General features: G+C 34.8%; 1 protein-coding gene across 2 annotated transcripts in view; it reads left to right on the forward strand.

Annotated features, from left to right (window-relative positions):
• LOC149477202 (orexin/Hypocretin receptor type 1-like) overlaps positions 1 to 25,640 on the forward strand; it is a 111,527-nt gene that overhangs the window by 65,111 nt on the left and 20,776 nt on the right. For both annotated transcript variants that reach the window (XM_089710582.1, XM_089710583.1), the window contains exons 2-3: positions 3,155 to 3,916; positions 20,653 to 20,800. In XM_089710582.1, the coding sequence (XP_089566708.1) occupies positions 3,236 to 3,916; positions 20,653 to 20,800 (829 nt within the window). In that variant the 5' untranslated portion in view covers positions 3,155 to 3,235. The remainder of the gene's footprint in view (positions 1 to 3,154; positions 3,917 to 20,652; positions 20,801 to 25,640) is intronic.

Raw genomic sequence — 25,640 nt, forward strand, 5'->3', positions numbered from 1 at the left:
GTTTTATAGTACTTTAAAAAAAATTGTAGAAAAATAATAGAGGTACCTTAGTTGATTTTTTAAATTTTATCTTATAAGTAAGACATTCTTTTATTGCAATATGTATAAATTATATTCAATAAAGTCAAATATCTTGGTGAAAATAATCATTTAGTCGACTATAATTTCTAAAAAAATTCACATTGTTCGGATTTTAATTTCGTAAGTTAGGAGTCCAAAATAAAAAAATCTTTTAACTAACTATTTTAATAAGGATCTTTGCAGTTAGTTAAAAATAATTGTGTGTTAGATCTGTCAGCAATTTCAGATATTTTTAGCTTCGAAATTGACACTAAAAGTGAAATCAAGTAATCATCGGCTCAGTTATCTTGATGGTATTCAGAAATACTGTATTAATTGAAAAAAACTCTTAACTAACTACATAGACAATAAAATTTCCTAAAATTATTAGTAATTCATATGTTTGTAAGATAAGTGGTTGATGGACAATCTGGTTTGAAAAATCACATATTTGAGCCAAACAGCACACGGACCGCGTACACGGCCTTAAGGAGAGATAATGAAGAAAAAATATAATTGAGCTAACAAATAAAATTCTTTGCTGAGTTTTTTGAAATTTCAAGGTCGCGTCATGGCAATACCGTCACGTCATGGAATAAGGCGACGATATTGGTATCTGTGAATCTGGCCATAGAAGTTTCACTTCTGACACGTGTGCTCGGCACACACGCTTTCTTTATATATAAAATGAGAGTGACAGTTTTATACAGAAGAATACAATAAAGTTACAAATAAACATTTATCCAACATTTGATACAAACGCGAAATCACTTAAATTATTTAAGTTACACTTGACTGTTCGAAACACACTTAAATATTAACTTGAAAAGCTTTTAAAATATGCGAAAGAAAATATTCTCAAAGAAATGAATCGTGAAGTATACAAGAGATTCCTTTTGAAGATAACACGCGATTATGAAATCAAAATGGTGTCTTGAAATTTATGTTTTCTAGGATTTTGTTTAATATTTTTTTACAAAGCCTAAATGCTAAATAGGTTCTTAATACTATTAATATTCTTTAAATAAAAATAAATAAATAAATAAATGTTATTTTAAGTTCGTTTGATTAAAATTATCAAGTGCTTTTCTTTTTCTCTTCAAAATTATAAATTGAAATTATTTGAATAAAATATTATTAGAGACAGACGAAAATAGTAGGTAGGTCTTTCGGAACCGATATTTAAATAATTTCTATATTTATCCACAGTTGCCAAAAACATATTTGAGAAGGCAATAATAGTCTTATTGGTTACTTATCTGATGTAAAATCCTAATTATTGAAAAATACGTTTTAGACGAAAATACAATCAACCAGCCAATTAAACCAATCAATCGTTTTTGCGAGGGAGTAGCTTATAATTAACAATCCAATTTATAACTGATGTAACTCCATTGCCAAAATAAAAGTCAAAACTTTCATTCATAACAACTTCTACAGTTGTTAATAACCTACATAATGTTTTAAAATGTCACTTCTAAAGAAAAACTCGCAAAGAAACTCGATACCGATAACAGCCGATAACCAATAATGTATACAAATAAAAAGTAGACCAATGTATTATATTATATATATTGTATATAGACCGATAATATAGTAGACCAATAAAAAAAGTATTTTCAATCAAAAAGATAAAAAAAAATATTTTTTTGGTCTGTGATATTTACCATAATTTTGCACTCACTTATACTTTTTAGAACCCTAAAAACAAAATAGCATAAAATATCTCACGTGAATTTAAAGATTCAAACACTCGTTACAAAAAGCTAGTAAAAATTCCACTTTTACCCCAAAAAAAGGCTGAGTTCATTAACTTGACACGCAATCGCCAACAATACTGTCCCTTTTCAGTGGAAATTAATTACGCACACAATGCGTATAAAAATGACTCAGTGACCCCAATTGTTGAGTGTATACATTTGATTTATGATTGAACAATGTTAGAAAAGCTTTGTGAATGAATGAAGGAGACTTTATTATACAGGCTAAAAAAGTACAAAAATTAATAACAAACACAAGTTGAACAATAGTCGACCTTATTGCTAAAGAACCACCTCTTCCAGGTCACCATAAAACATAGATAGTAACAAACAACATAAAACATACTGTATTGCATATAAACTAGCTGTGCCCCGTGGTTCTACCCGCATCGCTCCAATATTATTGAACTTAGCGTTATGATAAAGCCTTCCAAGATCTCAAGGGCTATCTATCACTGATTTTTTTTTTTAATCGGACCCGTAGTTCCTGATGTTAGCGCGTTCAACCAAAGAAACAGACAAACAACCTCTCCGGCTTTATTGTATAGATGAACGAATATTAATAATTACATTATTGACGATGATAAATGTGTAATACACAATCTTCAACAAGCAAAGATTAATTTGTAAATATTAAAATGTGTAGGTATGTTACAAAAGAACGATAGACTTGTAACCTGATGAGGAACACATGCCCTTGTGTGATAAAAATGTGGGTGTTTGGTACAACGTTATGAAATGTTTTGATTTCCAACGTTAAATATAACTTGCCTAATAATGTTTTAGGAAAGTTTTTAATCTAAATAAATTCTTAGAAAGTCTTTTAAGAAATATCCATATTATCATGTTTATTTTTATTGTCTCCATTTATCGTATTATGAGAATATTTTCCTGCTATGTAAAACCCAATTTTTAAAAATAAAAGACTTACCGTCTTTGCCTTTACGTTTCCTTCAAATTTAACAAAATTGGGCCGACGTCTGAAATTGTTGACTGTTTAAAAATATAAGGAAACATTTGCGCAACAATACACAGTATTTGAGCAACACTTAGCTTCAATCCTTGACTTAGTCAATGTTTGCAATGTTAAAGGGTTCTCTAAATATCAATTAAAATCTCAAAGCATAAGCTGCTGATCTTATGAAAAGCATCTCTTAATGAACGCTTCACATTAATTTGCGAAAATGCTTTCCACGCATTCAGCTGTGAAACGCGGAGTCTGACAAAATTACCGACAAATGTAACGGATTCTAAAAGCATTCATTACGGAACTTTTATCCATTCAAACTGTAACTTGTGAATTTTTTTCTAAAGCATAATTTATTCCTTCACAGATGGCGAGAACTGGAACTTACGAAGCCAAATTAGCAAGGTGCTCCAAATTCTGACGGACAACGAAATGTAATCAACACAAAATGGCGAACACAAAATCATTCTTATACTTCATAGTTATAGTCAATCTAAGCCTCAATGTAAATACTACATCAGTAGATGATAAAGTTTATCATAACGAAACGCTCATCAGAGATCTAGATAGTATAATAAGTGAGAAAATAATCAACACAGTCATTAATGATAGTTTAAAATTACGTAAGCTTGAAGACGAAAATATTAGAAAAAGAGATATTAATACAACAGATATAGAAAAAGCTATAGAAATAGCTGATGTAAATGCTGATACGAATTCTATTGAAGAATATGATTCTACTACAAGTGTATACGAAGATACGACGGTTTACTATGAATCGTACAACTACACGGACGAGCCGTGTGTGGGTGACCCTGAATACTGTAATATGACGAGAGAAGAATACTTTCTAATGCTCAATGATTACATATACCCTCAACCGTACGAATGGGTGTTGATAGCGACCCACGCGATTGTGTTTGTGATTGGCTTGATTGGGAACGCTTTAGTGTGTATAGCAGTATACAGAAACCATTCAATGAGGACAGTGACGAACTATTTCATAGTGAATTTGGCTGTGGCGGATTTCATGGTGATCCTGATCTGCCTGCCTCCAACAGTGCTATGGGATGTGACGGAGACCTGGTTCTTTGGGACGGCAATGTGCAGAATTGTTCTGTACTTCCAGGTAAGAAAGTTTATGCTAATTTGGAGCTTTGTTAAATTGCAATTGATTAGGATATTATTATGAAATTTGTATCAATATCAACGCATTAAGTGTAAATTTAGTAGATGTAGTAGTAGTAGATAAACATTCACCCTGTTTTATGAATTTAAACACACAAATTTCCTTTGTTTCTGAAGTTTTTATAAATATCAACGCAAAGTATTCAATGTACAACTAGTCGATGCAGATATTTTTTAAACCGGTGTTACAGTCTTAAAAATGTTAATTTTAAATCATAAAAGGACATTGTTCACTTTCAACAAAAAAGTAAAGTACAAATAAACAAATCGGAATGATTCTCAAACAATAAAGTAAGGAAATGACCTAAAACGATAAAGTTCACAGTCCAATATTAACAGTTAGGTAGCAAACAATAAAAAGTACATTACTTCCAAAAGGGCATTATTTTTAGAATCCCCTTGAATAATACGAAACCAATCATTTAAACATAAGTAGACGATAATTGATACTATTTCTAAAACGATTGAACAACAAACCATTTACCAAACAAATTGCTTTTAAAATAGAGATAGACTCAGTCAAAACAATGGATTTGAACAGCCATTTGTAATAGAAGTGTAATAAATATGCGTCATTGAGTTTAATTTAATCTGTTTTTGTGTCTGAATCACCTTGTTTCAGATTTAAAGGGTACTAATTTATTTACGCTATCTTTTTATTTGGACGATTCAGCCTCCAGTGCAATTATGAACTTCCCAGATGTTTCGCTAAAATATATCATTCGTAACAGGAGTCCAGTATCGTGTAAATAGTAAGAAAAGATGGATGCCATATTCTCAACTTTTTTAGCGTCCTTTCAATCAACAACTACCTTATAATAACAATAAATAGAAAACTTAACTTTTAATATTATCCTATGTTCTATTTTTTGTAAACCTACCAAGGTTACAAATTCTGTAAATACTACAGAAAATCACAAAACATTCGCTTAAGTATTATCCCAAATATATTTTCATAGATGAATGCCATTGTATAGCAATGCAATTAACCCTAGAGTGGGCGCGTCTTTTTGAGTAACGTCAGTAGGCGCGTGGGGAGCATTTTGCCGCCTCATTTTCTTTGACTATTTTGACTAGTAATACAGCAATTTAATATTTTTTCTTTTAGGATTTAAATAATTAAAAAGTAAGTAATAATAAATCAACATATTTATTCAACTTTGTTCTATAAACTTTGGTTTACAAAAGACTTTAGAAAACTTAATATTTTAATTGACTTTTTTACATAATACTTTTTAATACTTAAAAAAAATGGAAAAAATAACAAAATTATATATTTTCTAAATCTACAGGATACGCTTTATCAAAACAGTCTTCACAAAGATATGTACAATGTTCATTGCACAGTAACTTTTCGCATCCGGAACACCCTTTTTTCGTGCGCCTGTTTTTCTTTGAGGGACATATGCTGCATTTGCCCTCCTTTTTTGAAGAAGATCCTTGTTCTACTGGGACAAAGCGAGCAATTTCGGTCCTCAAAGGAATATTTAAAGTGCCTATAGAAGCCCTTGTGGTCATATATTGCTTCACAAGTACCATGGCAATTTGTTTAAAATATTCTTATTATTATCAATGAATTCTTTGAAATCCTAAAACAAACAAATTTTTAGTTGCAAAAATGATTAATACACCATAAAATATAGTCAACATTTCGAGTTTGCAAAAAATACATTATACAAAATTACTTACGTGAGTGGGCGCGCGGTGTGTAATTTGCCGCCCGGCGACACGTGATGGTACAAACCTTCTTCTCCGGCGGTCCCCCACGCACTGACGGCGTCCAGATTCTCAGCAAACGTTGCTAACGAGAGTGGGGGCAGCTACTAAGAAGCGCAAGTCTAACGGCTATTTATTTAAAAAAATATTAACGGTTTTTTAGCGCGGGCGGCAAAATGCTCATAGCGCGCCCACTCTAGGGTTAAAACGTTTCGAAGCTGTGAAGCAGATTGATAGAACTTACGTTTTATATACTATCTCAGTAACGATTTTGTTGATGGTAATGTTGAAAATAAAAGGCCAGTCGCGTCGATAAATAAAATGGAGGCTTTAATGCAGATTTGGCTATATAAAGTACAGAGAGAAAACTTTAGTTACATACGTGCGCTCAGGAGAGAGGAGGCCGAAGAACTGGACGAGTCACTGACACAGCAGTGGCTCGCCGCAGCCTTTTACAGATAATATTTAATTAGCACAGATTAAAACAATCATAATCATAGACAATATTTACCTAAAGTATAATGTAATAATTATTAAAAAAAATTAATCTTTTTTGAATGGCGCGTCGCCAACAGATTTCCTTTCCTTTTCTATAGAAACTTCTAGTCTTTTAATTTTAATTGAAACTAAAAGAACATTCTGGAGCGTCACCTTCTTATTATAAGCTGAAGAATTTGTATGTTCGCTTATCTCAGGTACCACGGGTCCGTTTTGAAAAAATATTTCACTGTTAGATAGTCCATTTATCGAGGAAGGCTATAAGGCTATATCTAAGACCAATAGGAGCGGAGCAATGTGGGTAAAACCGCGGGAATCACCTATAATTGTAAAATAGCTGCTCAAACCAGCCTCTTAATTTTAATGAAACCATATTATCAAAGATTTTAGTTCCTAATGGACTATTCAACAGTAAAAAGCTTTTTATTAAGAAACAAGTTTTGTTTTTACATTACATTTTACAAAATAATATTTCTTTCTTAAATTATAAAAATGTAGCTCAAAGCTTTTAGTATTATTATAATTGTCTCATTTTAATAACTATGATTTGTCTCTACTAATTTGAGTTTTTAAAATGGAAACTTTTACAATACTATTGCTTTATAAATAAACTAACTGCATTCCAAGGTTTTAACTACTGCAGACAAAATAATGGGCAATGCTATAAACGCTCTCTATTGGTGAAAACAGATTGAAAAGCAGTGTAGCTGTTTTTAAGTTTACCACGATTCGCGAATTTATAGACAGAGAGGACATTTTTTTTATAAAAAGCAGATATTATGAAAATTGATTATTGTTCAAACATCTTGCAATAAAATAAAAATCTCTTGTACTATGGAAAAATAAAACTGAAAAAACATGTTGAAACATATCTAATATTTATTGTTATTGCCTTCGTGCTTCAAACGGATCGTTGTTAAAACCACCGTTAAACCGAGTTTAATCAACTTTGACATCTGATTGGTTTCTACTTTATGTATGTTGCTGCATTTTCATTTTAATTTAACATTATAATTATTAATCTTTGTATGAACAAATGAAAGAAATCGCTAAAATGTATGTTCACGCATAACTTCCGAATGGCTGCGCCAAAATGGAAACTTATTCGGTAGTCAGTAGTATAAATGCCATTTGTTGAAAAGATTTGAAAATTTAACAGATAATTTTGAACGAGAGTGGATCCGGGGTGACTTGCTAGTTTACATAATGTATTTCATCTATATGATGATGTACTTATTATCGCATTACATAGCCATAACTGATTAATTTGAGACATTGTCATAATAAGGACAGTCCCTTGTCTACAAGTTTTGTATACATTATAAATAATTTTCGTTATAATCATCATCAGCCCATATATACGTTCCCACTGCTGGGACACGGGCCTCCTATGAGAGTACAGGCCAAAATTCACCACGCTGGCCAAGTACGGGTTGGCTGATGTCACATGTCGTCGAATTATAAATATTCCGACCGGCTTCACCCGTGGTAGGTACATGTTTACGTTTTCTCTTGATAAGAAACATCCTCGTATTTCAAGCAATATTGTAAAAAAAGAATTAATGGAATCTGTTCAGCCGTTCTCGAGTTATGCGCTTGTGAACACATTATGCTTTTCATTTTTATATTATAGAAGATAGAAGATAATATAATTCCTAACTCAGAACATTTCTTGTTCGTTAATGATAAAAAATTCCAACCCTTAATTAATCATTTAAAAAGCCTATAATTACAATTATTTAAAGTATCTGACACAAATTTCCTCAACACAATGATTGATCAGTTTTATACAACTATTTTATAACTTCGCGCCAAGCTATGTTCGACCTTGTTTTAGTTTAATGGAAATCAGACAGCTTTGACGCTTGTATTAGAAGCTACATTTAATGCTAACATAGTCATGAACTTTGTGTCGAGTCTGTAAATTTTCTGACAGTTACAATATCATCTATGTTGTTACATTTGTTTGACAATAGAATATAGAAACTTTCGACTGGAGCATTAGATACTATTTGTTATTATGTGAGCATTGAAGGTAGATAGATAAACAGAAAGAAAGATACAGAATAGAATAATAAATCGACACGGGTATAATATAGACAGATAAGCAGAAAAGTTTGTGATTTATCCCCTCTCTAAATAGGTTTGTAACAATTAAGATGAATCTGGCTACATTCATCAACTTATCAGCAGAGCATAATATTATATTCGCTCGTAAACATAAACCTGTCCTGCTATCGTGAAAAAATAATTTAAAAGTCTATTTATGCTACGAACCTTTCAAGATATATATAAAACTAGGTTTCCGCCCGCGGCTTCGCCCGCGCAGTCAAAGAAAAACCCGCATAATTCCCGTTCCCGTGGGATTTCCGGGATTGCGTCATTTTCCCGGGATAAAAAGTAGCCTATGTCCTTTCTTGGGTATCAAAATATCTCCATACATTTCATGAAAATTGGTTCAGTAGTTTAGGCGTGATTGAGTAACAGACAGACAGACAGAGTTACTTTCGCATTTATAATATTAGTATGGATTGTAAACCAATCAAGAACAACGAAACAAAATAAAAGCAGTACCGTAAATTGCTCATATCTGGTAAATATCTCCATAATAATATTTGTATATCAAATGCAATCTCTCATATTCCAACGCTTTCAAATTGTGTACTTAATATCAATCAACCTTGTTCCGACCAATCTTCCCTAATAAAAATCCATATTTCATAAGCATGGATTTAATTTACCCGTCAGACATATTTATGATGACGATTAAATAACCTGCTCATTTAAGATACATGGGGGCAATACGAATTATGTACGTGATAAAATGGTAGGGTCGTGAAACGCACGCGTAAATTATAATTTACCTAAGATTCATCAACGGAAAAAGTTGGCGGGAAGATATAAAGTCCGTCGTTGAAGATACTTCTGTACATTTCTGCTAACCTAGTACATGTGATGACGTAAGCTGAGCGTCCATACAAAGAGCCTCGCGTTCTACCAGGACAGCAGAACATCCAAAGAGATATATATCCTAATAATAACGTCATAGAAGTTGGCGGGAAGATATGACGTCAATTGCTAGTGCAAATTATGACGTCACTGAATATACTTCTGTACATTTCTGCTGACTTAGTACATATGATGACGTAAGCAGGGCCTCCATACAAAAATTGTTAGAGCCTCGAATTCTACCAGGATGCAATAAAAAAACCGTTTGTTTTAAAATTACCTTGGTAGTTTAAGGGTCCCCTAAATTTAGATAAACCCTCGTAAACTTTGATAATCACTGTTTAAACTGTTCCCTTATTTGTTTTATCCTCCTTATGTAAAGTTCCTATGGGATTTTAAAGGGAAAAAAGTATTTATCAATTTTATCATCAATTTATTTGGCATCTATATTAGTATAAATATTAATACTGGCCATATTATATTAGCTGTTATAGATAGCCTTCTGGTATAAATTCGTTTTTGACTGTTTTTAACACCCTTATTGTATTAGCTTCGCCTTTATATTTTTAGGTTACCAACTCCTGCAGATTCGAATGTGACCCAAATATTTTAACGAAAACTGTCGTTGTCTCGTCGTATTTGATTTTAGGTTAGAAATATTGTTCTATTTACTTACATCAAATACAATCAGTATTAGCTTCCCAAGTATAGATTACCAATATTTGAATGTTTTGTTCTAAAATTTAGATATAGTTGATGACAAAGCAAGTTCACCTTCACGTTAGTTCATAATTAACCACTATCTTGAACAACGATCTTGAATGTATCGATGCGTCACACTCAGCTTTCGTACATTTCGTCATTTTATTAATATGGTTATCTTTCTTGTAGCAGTTGATATTTATTGTCACTTTCTAAAAATATATACTGTGTCTATGCTACGTTGTTCTTTATTCTTGTATCCGGAGACTTTTATATGAAAATCCTAAATAAAAATTCCAACAACAATTCTATTATTCGATATTTTATAATAAACATGAAAATATATTTTTTTGTTTGTTTGTGTTGGATAAGCCCATGATAAGCATAATCTATTGAACCGTTTATAAATTCACATTGTATACATTATCTTTTTACATACAAGGAAGTGACATCGGAAGGAAATCTCTAAAAAGGACCAATTTCTGCTCCATACAATATGCATTATAAATGACTTCTTAGATAATCCTTTCGTTAAGATTATTTTCACTGTAGTATATATTTGTCTGTACATTTAAATTATTTTTATGTATTTTATATTACTATTAGTTAGTAGTTAGCTTTGTATATGTTTATTTTGTACATTTTTCAATGTGTTAGTATTGCCTTATTTTTGCTCACCCACATCATATTGTTAAATTTCCTCTGATTGTTGGGTTGCCTGGTAGATATCGCTACCTAGCGATAAGGCCGCCCTTTGCTGTTTCTGTAGTATTGTCTTTGTTATGTGTATTTATGTATTTTTAATGCAATAAAGTATAATAAATAAATAAAATAAATAAATAAATCCCTTGCAATATTGGCGGGAAATTCTTTATATCCGTACTGCCTTGACAGCTTTTAGGGTGACAAATCAACATCGAGCTATGCTGCGCTGTACTGCGCTGCGCTGTGTTTGGTCAACTCGCTCGTTTAATATTTTAATGAGGATACAAACAAACCATGCTGTGCTGCGCTGTGTGAGGCTACGCTCTGTTTAAAAACGCAGCAGTCTCGAGCGAGGCGCGCTACCCGCCGTGCTGAGCCGCGCTGTGCCGAACTGTGCTATGTTTTTATGGAGCTCTGCCATGCTGCGTTGTGTCGAGCTTATTAATAATAATTAAAATGATTTTTTGTCATTCGCAAATATTTAAAAAAATCGTCTTCAGTGGCAATACTCTTTAGAAAATTAAATTCTCCGTATTTTTCACGTATGGTGTGAGGTAACAAGCTACCGTGACTGGACTCTTTTAACGACAAAATAACACATAAAATATCCATATCCGCTTCTTCTTCACTTTCATCTTCAGCGGATTCAACTATGTCGTAATGTTTACGTTTTTTTTTGAAAATATAGGGTCATATTTGACGAGATAAACGACTACACGAGCTGCTGATTACTTTATACTGAGCTAGATTGTTAAAAAACGTAGCTTAAGAAACACAGCACAGCACAGCGCAGTACAGCGCAGCATCGTTTAATTGTTAAAAAAACGTAGCTTAAGAAACACAGCACAGCACAGCGCAGTACAGCGCAGCATAGCTCGATGTTGATTTGTTACCCTTAGAAGCAGCTTAGCTCCCAAGGCACAGGATTACAAAGTCAATTCGAGTAAGCTCGATCTTCAAAGTGGTATATATTTTATTGGTTGTTGTAGTTTCTTGCTTTCTCTTAAAGAACGATTTATATATTAGTAGCTTTCTGCACGCGGCTTCGCCCGCGTTTTCAAAGAAAAACCCGCATAGTTCCTGTTCCCGTGGGATAAAACCTAGATCCTATGTGTTAATCCGTATTACCCCTCTTTATTAAATTTCATTGTAATCGGTTCAGTAGTATTTGCGTGAAAGAGTAACAAACACACACATACACATCCTCACAAACTTTCGCATTTATAATATTAAGTAGGATACCTAATCAAATACCTACTTATCAACACAAATCAAATACAAAATTCTTGCCGGTTCTTCTGCATACTGCTTTCCGAATCGGTGGTTAATGTTAAAACTGTTATGACGATTTAAATGCTCCTAGAAGAAGTCGATTTGAATAAATTAATGTTTGAGTTTGAGTTTTAAATATTTTAACGTTATAGTCATCGATGGGTCAGATTTAAAGTGTATTTAAACAAAAAGATACGTATGGTAATAACAAAAAACTTTTTCAAGTTCTGGACTCTAAGGCGCGGGTCAAACACAAGCGGCGCGGGCGCGGGCGTGCCATAAGCGCACCTCTTGAATCTGTTTTGCACCACGTCCTTCTTATACATTTTGTATGAAAGAATTTTGGAAAGGCGACGAGGCGGCACGCCACGGTTGCGCCGCGGGCGTACCGCAGGCGTACCGCAGGCGCGCTTCCCCCATCGCATCCAAATAGAGGTCAATTCACGGTCATACACAATCAAAAACAAATCGGGTGGTAGTAGACCGGGAGATACTGACACAAAATTTCGAGTCATTTGTCTGTTACAATTTTTACAAAAAAAAAATTTGCAGATTTTCGGCGGTATGGCGACCATTTGGAATCGTCCGAAAAGTATGGCATGGCGATTTTCGTAAATGGCTGCACGACGATGGTTACCTGTGCAAAAGTTAGCCTGGTACAAATGGTTGAATTGTTTTTTTTAAATCAACACATTCGCGTCGGTATGGCGGGCTGTAAGTCACACCGGAAAAGTATGGCATGACACTACCGCCTACTTCTTTTTTATGGGCTATCGGTAAATTCTAAATTTTTTGTGTTACAAATCGTTTGACTTCGCTATTTTTCCGACGAGTTCGACTAACGCCCACGCGACTAAGCCGACGGTACCAGCGTTCACACCATCGTTTTTCTTTTTGTCATTGCGTACTAAGACCCCTGTAGAACCGCCATCCTGTTACAAATGACTCGAAATTTTGTGTCAGTATCTCCCGGTCTATAGGAGACGGTAGCCTGTCAGTCAAAAATGTGTTCTCTCTGTGTGGAATTATATAGAGCTGCTATTACATACCCTTCTTCGAATAAAAGAAAAATAAAAGAATGTTTGCAAAAGATATGAAGAGCTATATTTAGAAAGACTTAACAAGGGATTAAGAGCTTTTGATATTTTGTACCTGTATTTTGGACATTTAAGTATTCTACAACAGATGAAAACAATAAACTCATAATTTAATAACAAACGAGATAATCAAATAATAGGTTTATTTGATTTGATGGAATGGGATATGTATGTTTGATAATTATCGACACGCTCTAATATCTACAGGGTTACTTGTAATTTGTAAAACACCAGCAACCTCGCAGGACAAGATAGCTAACATAATAAGTAACAACATTTGTTCTACGACTTTTGGCATAACGCAATAAATTATTTTTAAATGATTTTTTAATCTTTTATTGTACTCTCCTAACATTTGTAAGTCTATGTTCTATTCATTATCGTATGGACGACGCGACGCCCCCTTCCCCCTCTCGTTCGCTTTTTGTTTACGTAATTCTTGGGAGGCGTAGAGTTTATAATATTCAAACGGAAAATTGAATGAATATTTATTTTTGTATGAAAATAAAATCGAACAAATTATCAAGTCGTAGAACAAATGTTGTTACTTATGATGTTAGCTATCTTGTCCTGCGAGGTTGCCGGTGTTTTACAAGTAACCCGGTAGTACATAATATGGTTAGTTATAGCAAGGGTTACTAGCCACAATTTTATTTTTATTTATTTAAATATTAATCATTTCTCGGTTATAGTAAAATGAAAAGTATAATATTCATTTAGAATATACTTATCTCTTACTTTTTCAATCAAGAAAAGAAGTTTATTTTTGTTCATTTAACGCTCTCGTTCGAAATCCCTTTTCAATTAGCAATCGGCCTAATTTCTAATGTTTCAAAGTACGATTTTTATATGTATAGGTAGAACAGCAAAGATAGAAATTACATATAAGTAGGGTAAAATAAAACAATTTAAAGGTTTTTTCAATCTGAACAACTTCACAAATCAAGTATTTGTGAAGTTTTGGAGAAAGAAAGAGCGTCTTACGCATTTATATCGTTTTTAAAACGAGTCTCTTTTGGAAATTGTTAGCGAATTCTCTGAACTTCGTCAAAGTAATGTTCTCGAAGGTTTAGTGATAAATATTAAACTTTGGGTCTTCTGAAGTGCACGAGTCGTATTTTGTTTCCAACAGCGCCCAAACCTGGCTAATATAGAGTTTAAGAACTTTTTGAAACTAGTTGGTACTCTCCAGGTAATAATGTTAGAAAGGAAACTTAAAAGGGATGTTCTTGGCCGTTTTAAGATAACTTGGATATTGTTTAGAAGTTAATTGAGGAAGAGGAATTCTATCTATTACTGCAGGTTAAGTAATAGATAGAATTCCTCTTTGTTATGGTTGACTGGTAGATATCAATACCTAGCGATAAGGCCGCTTTCTGTTTTTGTTAATTTTTTGTACGCTTTTATTTCTCTACTAGCATTCCGCCCGCGACTTCGCCCGCTTTGTCTAAAACATAATAAATTATATACTAAAACCTTCCTCTTAAATCACTCTATCTATTAAAAAAACCGCATCAAAATCCGTTGCGTAGTTTTAAAGATTTAAGCATACATATTACATAGGGACATAGGGTCAGAGAAAGCGACTTTGTTTTATACTATGTAGTGATGTTGCATGCTATATTGTATTGGCTAAACATGTTTGTACTTTATTAATATAACTTTATCACCATATTTTAATACCATGTATAAAGCAAAATAAAGATTTATTTATTTATTTCATAATTCATTCATTCATATGCAATCTGGCATCGGATAATCGTAAATTTCTTGAAAATGTTTTGGCAATATCAATTTTATCCTTCGTCTAATTCTGTTGACAAGGCCGTGAATGTATGCCACTCGAATACCACAAAACTGGTAGGTATGTGCAATGGCATACTAGTTTATAAACTAGTGGCTTTACACCCGGAATGTCACCCACTTTGTCTAAAACTTAACAATAAAGCGCGTCACACACGGTGAAGATACTATAATATTTTATCTTAAGATACTGTTATTTATATTTTATATGACGCGAAATTTTGTGGGTCCGTTGTAACAGGATGGCGGTTCTACAGGAGTCTTAGTACGCAATTACAAAAAGAAAAATGATGGTCTAAACGCTGATACTGGATGCGTTAAGATACTGTAATATAAAATATAACAGTATCTTAAGATAAAATATTATATGTAGTATCTTCACCGTGTGTGGACGCGCTTTAATGATAGGTATACATTCCTCGATAACCCTCTATCTACTCGTATATAAAGATATTCTATCAAAATCCGTTGCGTAGTTTTAAGCACGCCTAGGGCTGTATTATGACCTCTTATTTCCAGACAGTTTACGCCTATGAACTGACATGGTTAATGGAGGTATAATATTATTTTTCCAGTCAGTTCAATTCAAGTAAACTGGACGGCCCCTGATGCAATAACAGGCGTGTGGTTCCTATAAAAATAATATAACATAAAACATAATCTTTTTATCCACGTACCACACGAGAAGCTAATTTAACATTACCAATTTCCTGACTCGAGAACATTAATCGGATATTCGCGCAAATCAAACACAAGGAAATAACATAATCTGTTTTTTCTTCACATGTAAATATTACACTTTTCTATTTACAATTAATTAGGCGAAAATCAAGCCAAAACTCCTAACAATGGTATATTGTTTATACTGCCTCTTAAATGTTTACGCTTACAAAGTATGAAAACCGTTAAGGAATACCTCAATCGCTGTAATTAATTTGAGCACTGGTAATTGAATTTCAACTCAATTACTCGGTGATAAAGGTCAATTTCGATTGGTTTCAGTGTGAGTACAGTCGCGTTAATTTGTTTGTATTTGTATCGTGGACCTTGACACTTTCTGGCTATTTTGTGAACGAATTTGTGATTTTAGTAGGGCATTTTATAATTTTTCACTAGAAAATACGAAGGGATATCTATTTCGGTTGCGGTATGTGGGGAAATTTCAGATGTAGGGTAGTATTGGAAAAATTTGAATACCACTTCAGGGGATCGTTTTATTTTAAGCATCGTGAAGATATAAAATAAATGTAAACTTATTGTTTGTCTGTGGTAACAAAATATTGTCTCTGTGCAAACTAGCGCCACCTGTCCTAATACTGAATTAAAGATGTCTGTTAGCAACCATACCTGTGTTTTATTAATAAACAGGTTTGATAATAACAGCATTATTTTTTTTATAAATCACTGGTTTCGAATATAATTTCATATTATTTTATCTACCGACTACCCCGTCGCTCGGGATGACCCTAATAAACGATTATAATAGGAACCTTTTTTATTATTATAGTTTACTAGCTTTCCGCCCGCGGCTTCGCCCGCGTTTTCAAAGGAAACCCGCATAGTTCCCGTTCCCGGGATGGGATTTCCTGGATAAAACCTATACTATGTTTTTATCTAAGTTACCCTCTATATGTGTGCTAAATTTCATTGTAATCGGTTCAGTAGTATTTGCGTGAAAGAGTAACAAACACACACACATCTTCACAAACTTTCGTATTTATAATATTAGTAGGATCTTTTGTAACATTCTCATAAAAGACCAGAAGCGTAATAATACGGGTTACGAAGTCTTACAAAATTCCTTCAATATTGCAAATACCAACTATCTACGTACAAATTCTATCGAAAATGACTCAAATAACGATAGACACAGTTGGTTGATTTTTCCGTGCTATATCTTAGAAACGAAGTTATTTTTAATTGCGCATCAATTTAGAATTATTGTTATATGCTTAGATAATATTTTAAGGAATGTCACGTTTTAAATAATATCCATATAACTAAATAATTAATTATATTCACTACTAATTCATTATATTGTAAAATTACACCATTGCTGTTCTTGAACTTTGAAATATCGTAGGTATTATAGCAAACAATCCGAAAGAAAACTGTTAAATAAATATCTCAGTGGGTATACATAAAGTCATAAACCCTCATTATTAGATAATAAATTATTATATCCCATTTTATTTTGATGATATCCATCTTCAAGAAATCGCACCTACTTTAATAACCATCCGCAACGAATATCTCATCGTATAGATTCAGATAAAATATTTTAAGCTATTGCATAGCTTCTATCGCGGGCCTTGAGCGCGGGGACCGAATCCAGAAATTCCGTAACGAAAAACCTCACGCTCCCCACTCCGACGGACACGGAGGTGTGGCTTGAAGGCATGCTATGCAATAGCTTTACCGCGGCAGTCCTCGAGTGCCACACGTCTTTTTTAATCACTTGAGAATAACGATAATGTTCACAATATTACACTTTACATTTTTCATTTGACATAAACATTTGGTAAAAATGTTTTAATTGGTACGAAATTTTTAAATACTAGGCAAAATTTCTTCTATCAAGTGTAGCTATTAATTAACTGCGTCCAGGATTTTATTTCAAGCTCGTCTGCTCTATAATATTTTGAGAAGATGAATGGACGCTTATAAAGCCTGTCATGCTAAATTGTAATTAAGATTGTATTATATTCATTCTTGATTGTACAGTTAATGAAATCGTTAAATTCAGAATTGCCTTTTCCACCGCTTGTAGAGTATTAAAAATATTTTTTATATGGATAATCTGCCTAATTAACGACTACCTGCAGTAATTAATAGTTCTAAAAACGCCATAAACATCCCTCGATATTTCTTTTAATAGAACCGATACAAATCATACTCTGCGAATGAACAAAATATAAATATAATTTATTTTACTTAAAAAAATACCTTCATATCAATACTATGTTTATTTATTACTCACATTAATATTTTTTTGAATTTCATACACGTTTTCTTAGTGATTGTGAAAAAACATTAAAGTCATCAACTTTTTTTTATTATTACCACAAATAATACGTATCATAATACTATACTATTATAACTAATTAATAAAATACATAATATAATATGTATAACAATTTTAATCCCTTATCTCCAAGCGTAGCAGATACAATGCGGCGTAGCAAATACCGTAGCGTGCACGTAGCACTACAGATAAATCGTAGCAAATGCGTAGGCGACATTCTCTTTGGTAAATGCCAAATGGTGATTGTAATAGACCTTGTTAGGGTTTGGATCTTCTCTATATTGGTTCTGATTGATCATTTAATAGACAATGGACTACAAAGTGGTCGGATTTAACGTTGTATTGTGTGCAAAACCGCACCTTGCGGTCCAAGTTACATAATATATCTATCAATTGGTAATAAGATAGGAACGATTCGTTGAACACCTTAAATGTAAATATATTTTATTGACGGAAGCTAGCAAATACAACTGATTGGTTGGTTCGACCAATATCTACCTATCTTACTAATAGTAGGTATATACATGAAAGTTTGTGAGGATGGATGATGTATGTATGTATATTCGTTCGTCTTTCACGGGAAAACCACTGTAATAGTAATTATTTCGATTTTTATAACATAAAATATTGCCTGGAAGAGATCACTCTTTAGTGATAAGGCCGTCCTCTATGCTAGTCTAGCTATAAGTTTTAGTTTTAAGTAAAAGATAATAGAAATATGTATACTAGCATAATAAAGTGTAATAAATAAAAAAAAGACATGTGGCACTCGGGGACTGCCGCGGTAAAGCTATTGCATAGCATGCCTTCAAGCCACACTACGACTCCGTGTCCGTCGGAGTGGGGAGCGTGAGGTTTTTTCGTTACGGAATTTCTCGATTCTGTCCCCGCGCTCAAGGCCCGCGATAGAAGCTATGCAATAGCTTAATAAAATAAATGTTACGATCATATTTAAGTCAACTTACAATTACTGCAGTAGGTAGTAGTGGTGTGAACGTAGAAGTACATAGATTCTATTCTCTTTGGAAACAGAGGAAAAGTCTAAGTTTGCCTGAATAAAAAGGCCATCATCCAGCCCATAAAGAAAGGAAAACATGACATGACATGATGTCTTATTATTCTTATAGCAATATTATTCCAGTCTGGGAAAGTTATGGCGCTAGACGACATATATTAAATCGCTGTCGTTTATCCACATTGGAAATAATCAATACTAATATTATAAAGCTGAAGAGTTTGTTTGTTTGTCCGTTTGTTTGATCGCGCTAATCTCAGGAACTACTGATCCAAAAAATTATTTCGGTGTTAGATGGAACATTCATAGAGGAAGGCTATAGGCTACATATCATCTCGCTAAGACCAACAGAAGCGGAGCAACGCGGGTGAAACCGCGGAGCGCAGCTAGTACTTAATAAACTTTAAGACATCATGGGGCTGATCTGTGAAACAAATACAGAAATACAATTCTAACAATTCTCGTACACAATCTGTTCTTAGTTCTTATGGTCACAAAAAGCACAATATAAATCTACCCTCAAGATATTTGCTACATTTCATCCGCAAACCAGTGGGAAGTTTATAATTAATGGCCGGTCTAATGGTCCAAAAAGTTCTGAAGCTGTTACAAAGGCGATGTAAAATTATTCTAAGGACATTATGCGGAAAGAATGCACGTGTTTAATTTTTCTTTCTTTTTTCTGTTTACTAAATATTATCTAACTAAACAAAAGTTTACTTTTTCTTTTACTTGACGTTAATTACCTTTTTATGTAACACTAGCTTACCGCCCGCGTCTTCGCCCGCTTTGTACCTAAATTATATACTAAAACCTTCCTCTTGAATCACTCTATCTATTAAAAAAAACCGCATCAAAATCTTTTGTTTTATACTATGTTGTGATATTGTATGATTAAATGAGTTTCGGTAAGCATAGATTCCATCGAAACTTTAGCATGCTTAGATAAAGCCCAATGTATGTATTTCAAAAGCGGCTTCGCTCACGTTGTCTTAAAATTAACAAATTATATACTAAAAACTTCCTTTTAAATGACTCTCTCTTATAAGAAAATCTGTATAAACATTTTACCGTTGTTTTAAAGGTCTAAGCACATAATATAGGGATAGAGAGATACACTCAAACTCATTTTTTTATTCATATTTGGACAGCGGAAGCGACTTTGTTTTATACTATGTAGTGATGTTTAAAGAATAAAATTATCATACTATCTGACTTTCAATTAAAACAAACCGCACTCAAATCGGTTACTTAGTTTGGGAGCTGTGATATCTCAAACACTACGCGACACATACACATTACGTTATATTTATGTAGTGTTATATATTCGTTGGAGGGTAAAGACATTCCATTTTCTGGATTCATATTTAATTAAAGGCGGGAACAGGTTTAATTAATAACAATAATTGGTATGTTTATTTGCACGTATTTCAGTTTAAATGTACGTAGTTCTGTATTAAAGACAACCCCTCCTTTTACCTGTCTCTGTATTTTATCAAAGCGAATGAACAAAGGGGATCTAAGCTGTAAACAAAAATTATACGATATCTTATTTAATAAAAAGTAATTTCAAAAACCAAAATATAATTTAACAAAAGTGCTAAGTGCTTGTCACTAAGTCAAGTGTTGGTGAATAGTACAAGTGAATAGTGTTATAAATTACATATATCCTATTTTAATATAACTAGCGATACCCACGAAGTTATCAGTGACAAATTGTACGGGCTATTTAAATATAAAACCATTTCTAATCACTAATACTATCTACTTGCTACTACGTGTAGGTGGTTACTTATAACTTGTCAATGATGGGGCTTAGTGGTGTGACAAGTACTAAGCACTTAGCACTAAGCATAAAAAGAACCATTGCTTATCTTTATTATCTCTTGTTGCAGTCAGTATCGGTGACAGTGTCAGTGCTGACGCTGACCTTCATCTCAGTGGACCGCTGGTACGCGATCTGCTTTCCGCTCAAATTCAAATCGACGACCAGCCGAGCGAAGACCGCCATTTTGATTATATGGGTGCTGTCGCTGTTATTCAGTAAGTTAAATATTATATTAATTAATGAGGTGTTTGAGTAAACGTCAAAGGTATCTATTTACTTAATATTATGTATTATAAAGCTGAAGAGTTTGTTTGTTTGTTTGAACGCGCTAATCTCAGGAACTACTGGTCTGATTTGAAAAATTCTTTCGGTGTTAAATAGCCCATTCATTGAGGAAGGCTATAATATATCATCACGCTAAGACCAACGGGAGCGGAGATACGCGGGTGAAACCGCGGAGCGCAGCTAGTAAAAAATAATGTCAATTCGTAATGGAAAATAATATCAATAGGTATACGTCGTTAACAAGAAAAGTATATCCCACCAAAAACATTTTCATGTAAAATGTTGCCAAGACGAGCCCATATGACTCGCACTGTCAAAAAGTTAGACAGTGCGAGTGAGTTAGTGAGTGAGTGAAGTTATCAGATCTCATGTAGAGCCAAGCTTCTAAAACTACACGCCCTAACTCTACAAGGCCTAACTTCACAAACTCTACACCTTGGTCAAAATATGTGGCTTGGGTTGGGGGATGAAAGTTACAAGTTTTATAATTTTTTTGTTGTTTGTGTGCTAATACTAGCTTACATACAAAATTTCAGCTTTCTAGGACATTAGGAAATACCTTAAGAATTTTGATGATCATCAGTGAGTCAGTGACGAAATTAGCGTTTTTTAGATATAAATAAAATCTGAAGAATAAAAGCTAATGTAATTAAAACTTAATATGTTCAATAAGTCCACTATTGACAATATATCCCGAAAATTTTGTTGATCTAGCATAATCCAAACCCAAGTTATGAGGGTTCAAAAAAACGTCGAAGCGCTTCGAGAAAAGGTAGGTAGTGCCCGTGCGTTTCGCTTGGCTCGTCTTGGCGGGGGCACTACCGTGCCCCCAGATATCATTAACAGTGAAATACCTCTATTTTGGTTTCAATTAATTTATTTAAATAAGGAGTTTTTACTCAAATTTTTAAGTCGAAATTAAATGCAATATTTGCTTCTTATTTAAGAAAAATTATTTATATAATATTTTTTGAATGCAAATCAAAAGTTTTTTTTAAACTATAATCCTAATAAGTTCAATTTAATATTTCTTGATATCATTCATTATATAATCCGATTAATAATATTGTTCGCTGTTCGCTGTTCGCTGTTCGCTGTTCGCCGTTCGCCGTTCGCCGTTCGCCGTTCGCCGTTCGCCGTTCGCCGTTCGCCGTTCGCCGTTCGCCGTTCGCCGTTCGCCGTTCGCCGTTCGCCGTTCGCCGTTCGCCGTTCGCCGTTCGCCGTTCGCCGTTCGCCGTTCGCCGTTCGCCGTTCGCCGTTCGCCGTTCGCCGTTCGCCGTTCGCCGTTCGCCGTTCGCCGTTCGCCGTTCGCCGTTCGCCGTTCGCCGTTCGCCGTTCGCTGTTCGTTGTTCGCTGTTCGCTGTTCGCTGTTCGCTGTTCGCTGTTCGCTGTTCGCTGTCGCTGTTCGCTGTTCGCTGTTCGCTGTTCGCTGTCCGCTGTCCGCTGTTCGCTGTTCGCTGTTCGCTGTTCGCTGTTCGCTGTTCGCTGTTCGCTGTTCGCTGTTCACTGTCGCTATCGCTGTTCCCTGTTCGCTGTTCCCTGTTCGCTGTTCGCTGTTCGCTGTTCGCTGTTCGCTGTTCGCTGTTCGCTGTTCGCTGTTCGCTGTTCGCTGTTCGCTGTTCGCTGTTCGCTGTTCGCTGTTCGCTGTTCGCTGTTCGCTGTTCGCTGTCGCTGTTCGCTGTTCGCTGTTCGCTGTTCGCTGTTCGCTGTTCGCTGTTCGCTGTTCGCTGTTCGCTGTTCGCTGTTCGCTGTTCGCTGTTCGCTGTTCGCTGTTAGCTGTTCGCTGTTCGCTGTTCGCTGGTCGCTGTTCGCTGTTCGCTGTTCGCTGTTCGTTTTTGTGTTCGTGTTTGTGTTTGTGTTTGTGTATGTTCACATTCACATTCACATTCACATTCACATTCACATTCACATTCACATTCACATTCACATTCACATTCACATTCACATTCACATTCACATTCACATTCACATTGTTCGTTGTTCGTTGTTCGTTGTTCGTTGTTCGTTGTTCGCTGTTCGCTGTTCGCTGTTCGCTGTTCGCTGTTCGCTGTTCGCTGTTCGCTGTTCGCTGTTCGCTGTTCGCTGTTCGCTGTTCGCTGTTCGCTGTTCGCTGTTCGCTGTTCGCTGTTCGCTGTTCGCTGTTCGCTGTTCGCTGTTCGCTGTTCGCTGTTCGCTGTTCGCTGTTCGCTGTTCGCTGTTCGCTGTTCGCTGTTCGCTGTTCGCTGTTCGCTGTTCGCTGTTCGCTGTTCGCTGTTCGCTGTTCGCTGTTCGCTGTTCGCTGTTCGCTGTTCGCTGTTCGCTGTTCGCTGTTCGCTGTTCGCTGTTCGCTGTTCGCTGTTCGCTGTTCGCTGTTCGCTGTTCGCTGTTCGCTGTTCGCAGTTCGCAGTTCGCTGTTCGCTGTTCGCTGTTCGCTGTTCGCTGTTCGCTGTTCACTGTTCGCTGTCGCTGTCGCTTTTCGCTGTTCGCTGTTCGCTGTTCGCTGTTCGCAGTTCGCTGTTCGCTGTTCGCTGTTCGCTGTTCGCTGTTCGCTGTTCGCTGTTCGCTGTTCGCTGTTCGCTGTTCGCTGTTCGCTGTTCGCTGTTCGCTGTTCGCTGTTCGCTGTTCGCAGTTTGCTGTTCGCTGTTCGCTGTTCGCTGTTCGCTGTTCACTGTTCGCTGTCGCTGTCGCTTTTCGCTGTTCGCTGTTCGCTGTTCGCAGTTCGCTGTTCGCTGTTCGCTGTTCGCTGTTCGCTGTTCGCTGTTCGCTGTTCGCTGTTCGCTGTTCGCTGTCGCTGTCGCTGTTCGCTGTTCGCTGTTCGCTGTTCGCTGTTCGCTGTTCGCTGTTCGCTGTTCGCTGTTCGCTGTTCGCTGTTCGCTGTTCGCTGTTCGCTGTTCGCTGACACATGATGATGGCAAGGTCCAAGATTTACTTCAAGTGAAACTATTTCACAATCCATGTTCACTTTTAAATCAGTAGCAAGACAATCGACAATCGACGCGCTCGCTGTCAAGGACAATTTTTTTTTTATTTTTAGCTACTGAGTGGACGTCAGAGGCAGGAGACGTTCGCAACACTTCTATTCATTCATATTTATATGATCTGATCTGAAGTATGTCTCAATATATGTCGATTAAATTTTTAATTTTTTTTTTTTAACAAGGAGTACCTATACATATATATTAAAAATATATAGTTCCCCTATATATTACCAAGGGGAACCAACCAAGTTTTAGATTATTAGATTAGACCTCTAGCGTAATCAAAATTTAATTTAAAATTACAGGTCTCATTCAAACTCCCATCCCCTAGTTTAAGGGGTTGGGGGATGAAAGTAACAAGTTTTATAATTTTTTTGTTGTTTGTGTGCTAATACTAGCTTACATACAAAATTTCAGCTTTCTAGGACATTAGGAAATACCTTAAGAATTTTGATGATCATCAGTGAGTCAGTGACGAAATTAGCGTTTTTTAGATATAAATAAAATCTGAAGTATAAAAGCTAATGTAATTAAAACTTAATATGTTCAATAAGTCCACTATTGACAATATATCCCGAAAATTTTGTTGATCTAGCATAATCCAAACCCAAGTTATGAGGGTTCAAAAAAACGTCGAAGCGCTTCGAGAAAAGGTAGGTAGTGCCCGTGCGCTTCGCTTTCGCTTGGCTCGTCTTGGCGGGGGCACTACCGTGCCCCCAGATAACACCTTGAATATTTAAAATATATCGTCTGATTTAAACAGATAAATTGTCAATTCATAAAGTTATTTATATAGGTATGTAATTTATATTATCATTAGCTGCTTCTTTGCTGTAATAACACTCTGAAACAGCTAAGTCAATTAAGTTGAAACTCATCGATCAGCAATTTTACATTTTTAGAACATTACAAAGAATTTCTCAATAAATATCGAGAATACATTTTTTATTGAATACTGAATAAGCGAGAAAACATCTGCAGTACAAACTTCAATTAATAGTCAATCGAAAAAATAATGAAACCACTCTACCTATTTCAATAAAGTTTTGATGGCTGTTTATTTGTGAAACTTCGCGCCAAAATTCACTTTATTACGGTTTGAGTCAAATAACTGAGATTGATGTTTAATAATCTTATTTGTCTGTTTGAATGTCACGAACTTGAATTTAAACTCAAAACTTTACAAATTCTTATGACTTGTTGAACTTTTATTACAATTTGTGTAAAAAAAAATTGGTTGTCTATAAAGTCGGTTTACTGACGATAGTTGAACGTGACAACGTCCGATTGTGCTTCTTTGTCGCTCGTTCCGCACTCTCGTTTGCACATCAAGCCTTACATGGAACGCCTCAGAGCGAGGTAACGCCGCATGAGTCATGTTTTTTTCGTGCGTGCAGCCGGCTCTATCGAATTATAAGACGTTGTCACGTCAAAACAATTTCAATCATGCTGTTTGGCTTGTATTGCTATTAGTTGCTTTTTGCTCCGGTTGATCAAAAAATATGTTACCTACCTATAGGTTAGAATTTTCATAAAACGGTCCAGTGTTTTTGAATCTAAAACAGTACAAACAAGCAAATATTTTCTCTTTATAATATCTACTAAACACATTATAAGTTATTGTATAGATTTAAAAAATATCATGTGCGTGTCTTTTAGCAACTAAATAATTTTTATTTCACTACGCTAGACTTTTATTAATGTAGAGTTGCCTAAGTTGACAGCTTTTAGTGCTCAACTTATATTCTAGACGAACTTAGAAAATATGTAGAAATGACATTTAAAAAGCTCTAACTGACACTTGTTGATGTTT

This window comes from Colias philodice, chromosome 25, assembly GCF_061535455.1.
Source record: "Colias philodice isolate Cphi_HAF_F1 chromosome 25, ilColPhil1 Martin Lab GWU primary, whole genome shotgun sequence".
In the NCBI taxonomy this organism is placed as follows: domain Eukaryota; kingdom Metazoa; phylum Arthropoda; class Insecta; order Lepidoptera; family Pieridae; genus Colias; species Colias philodice.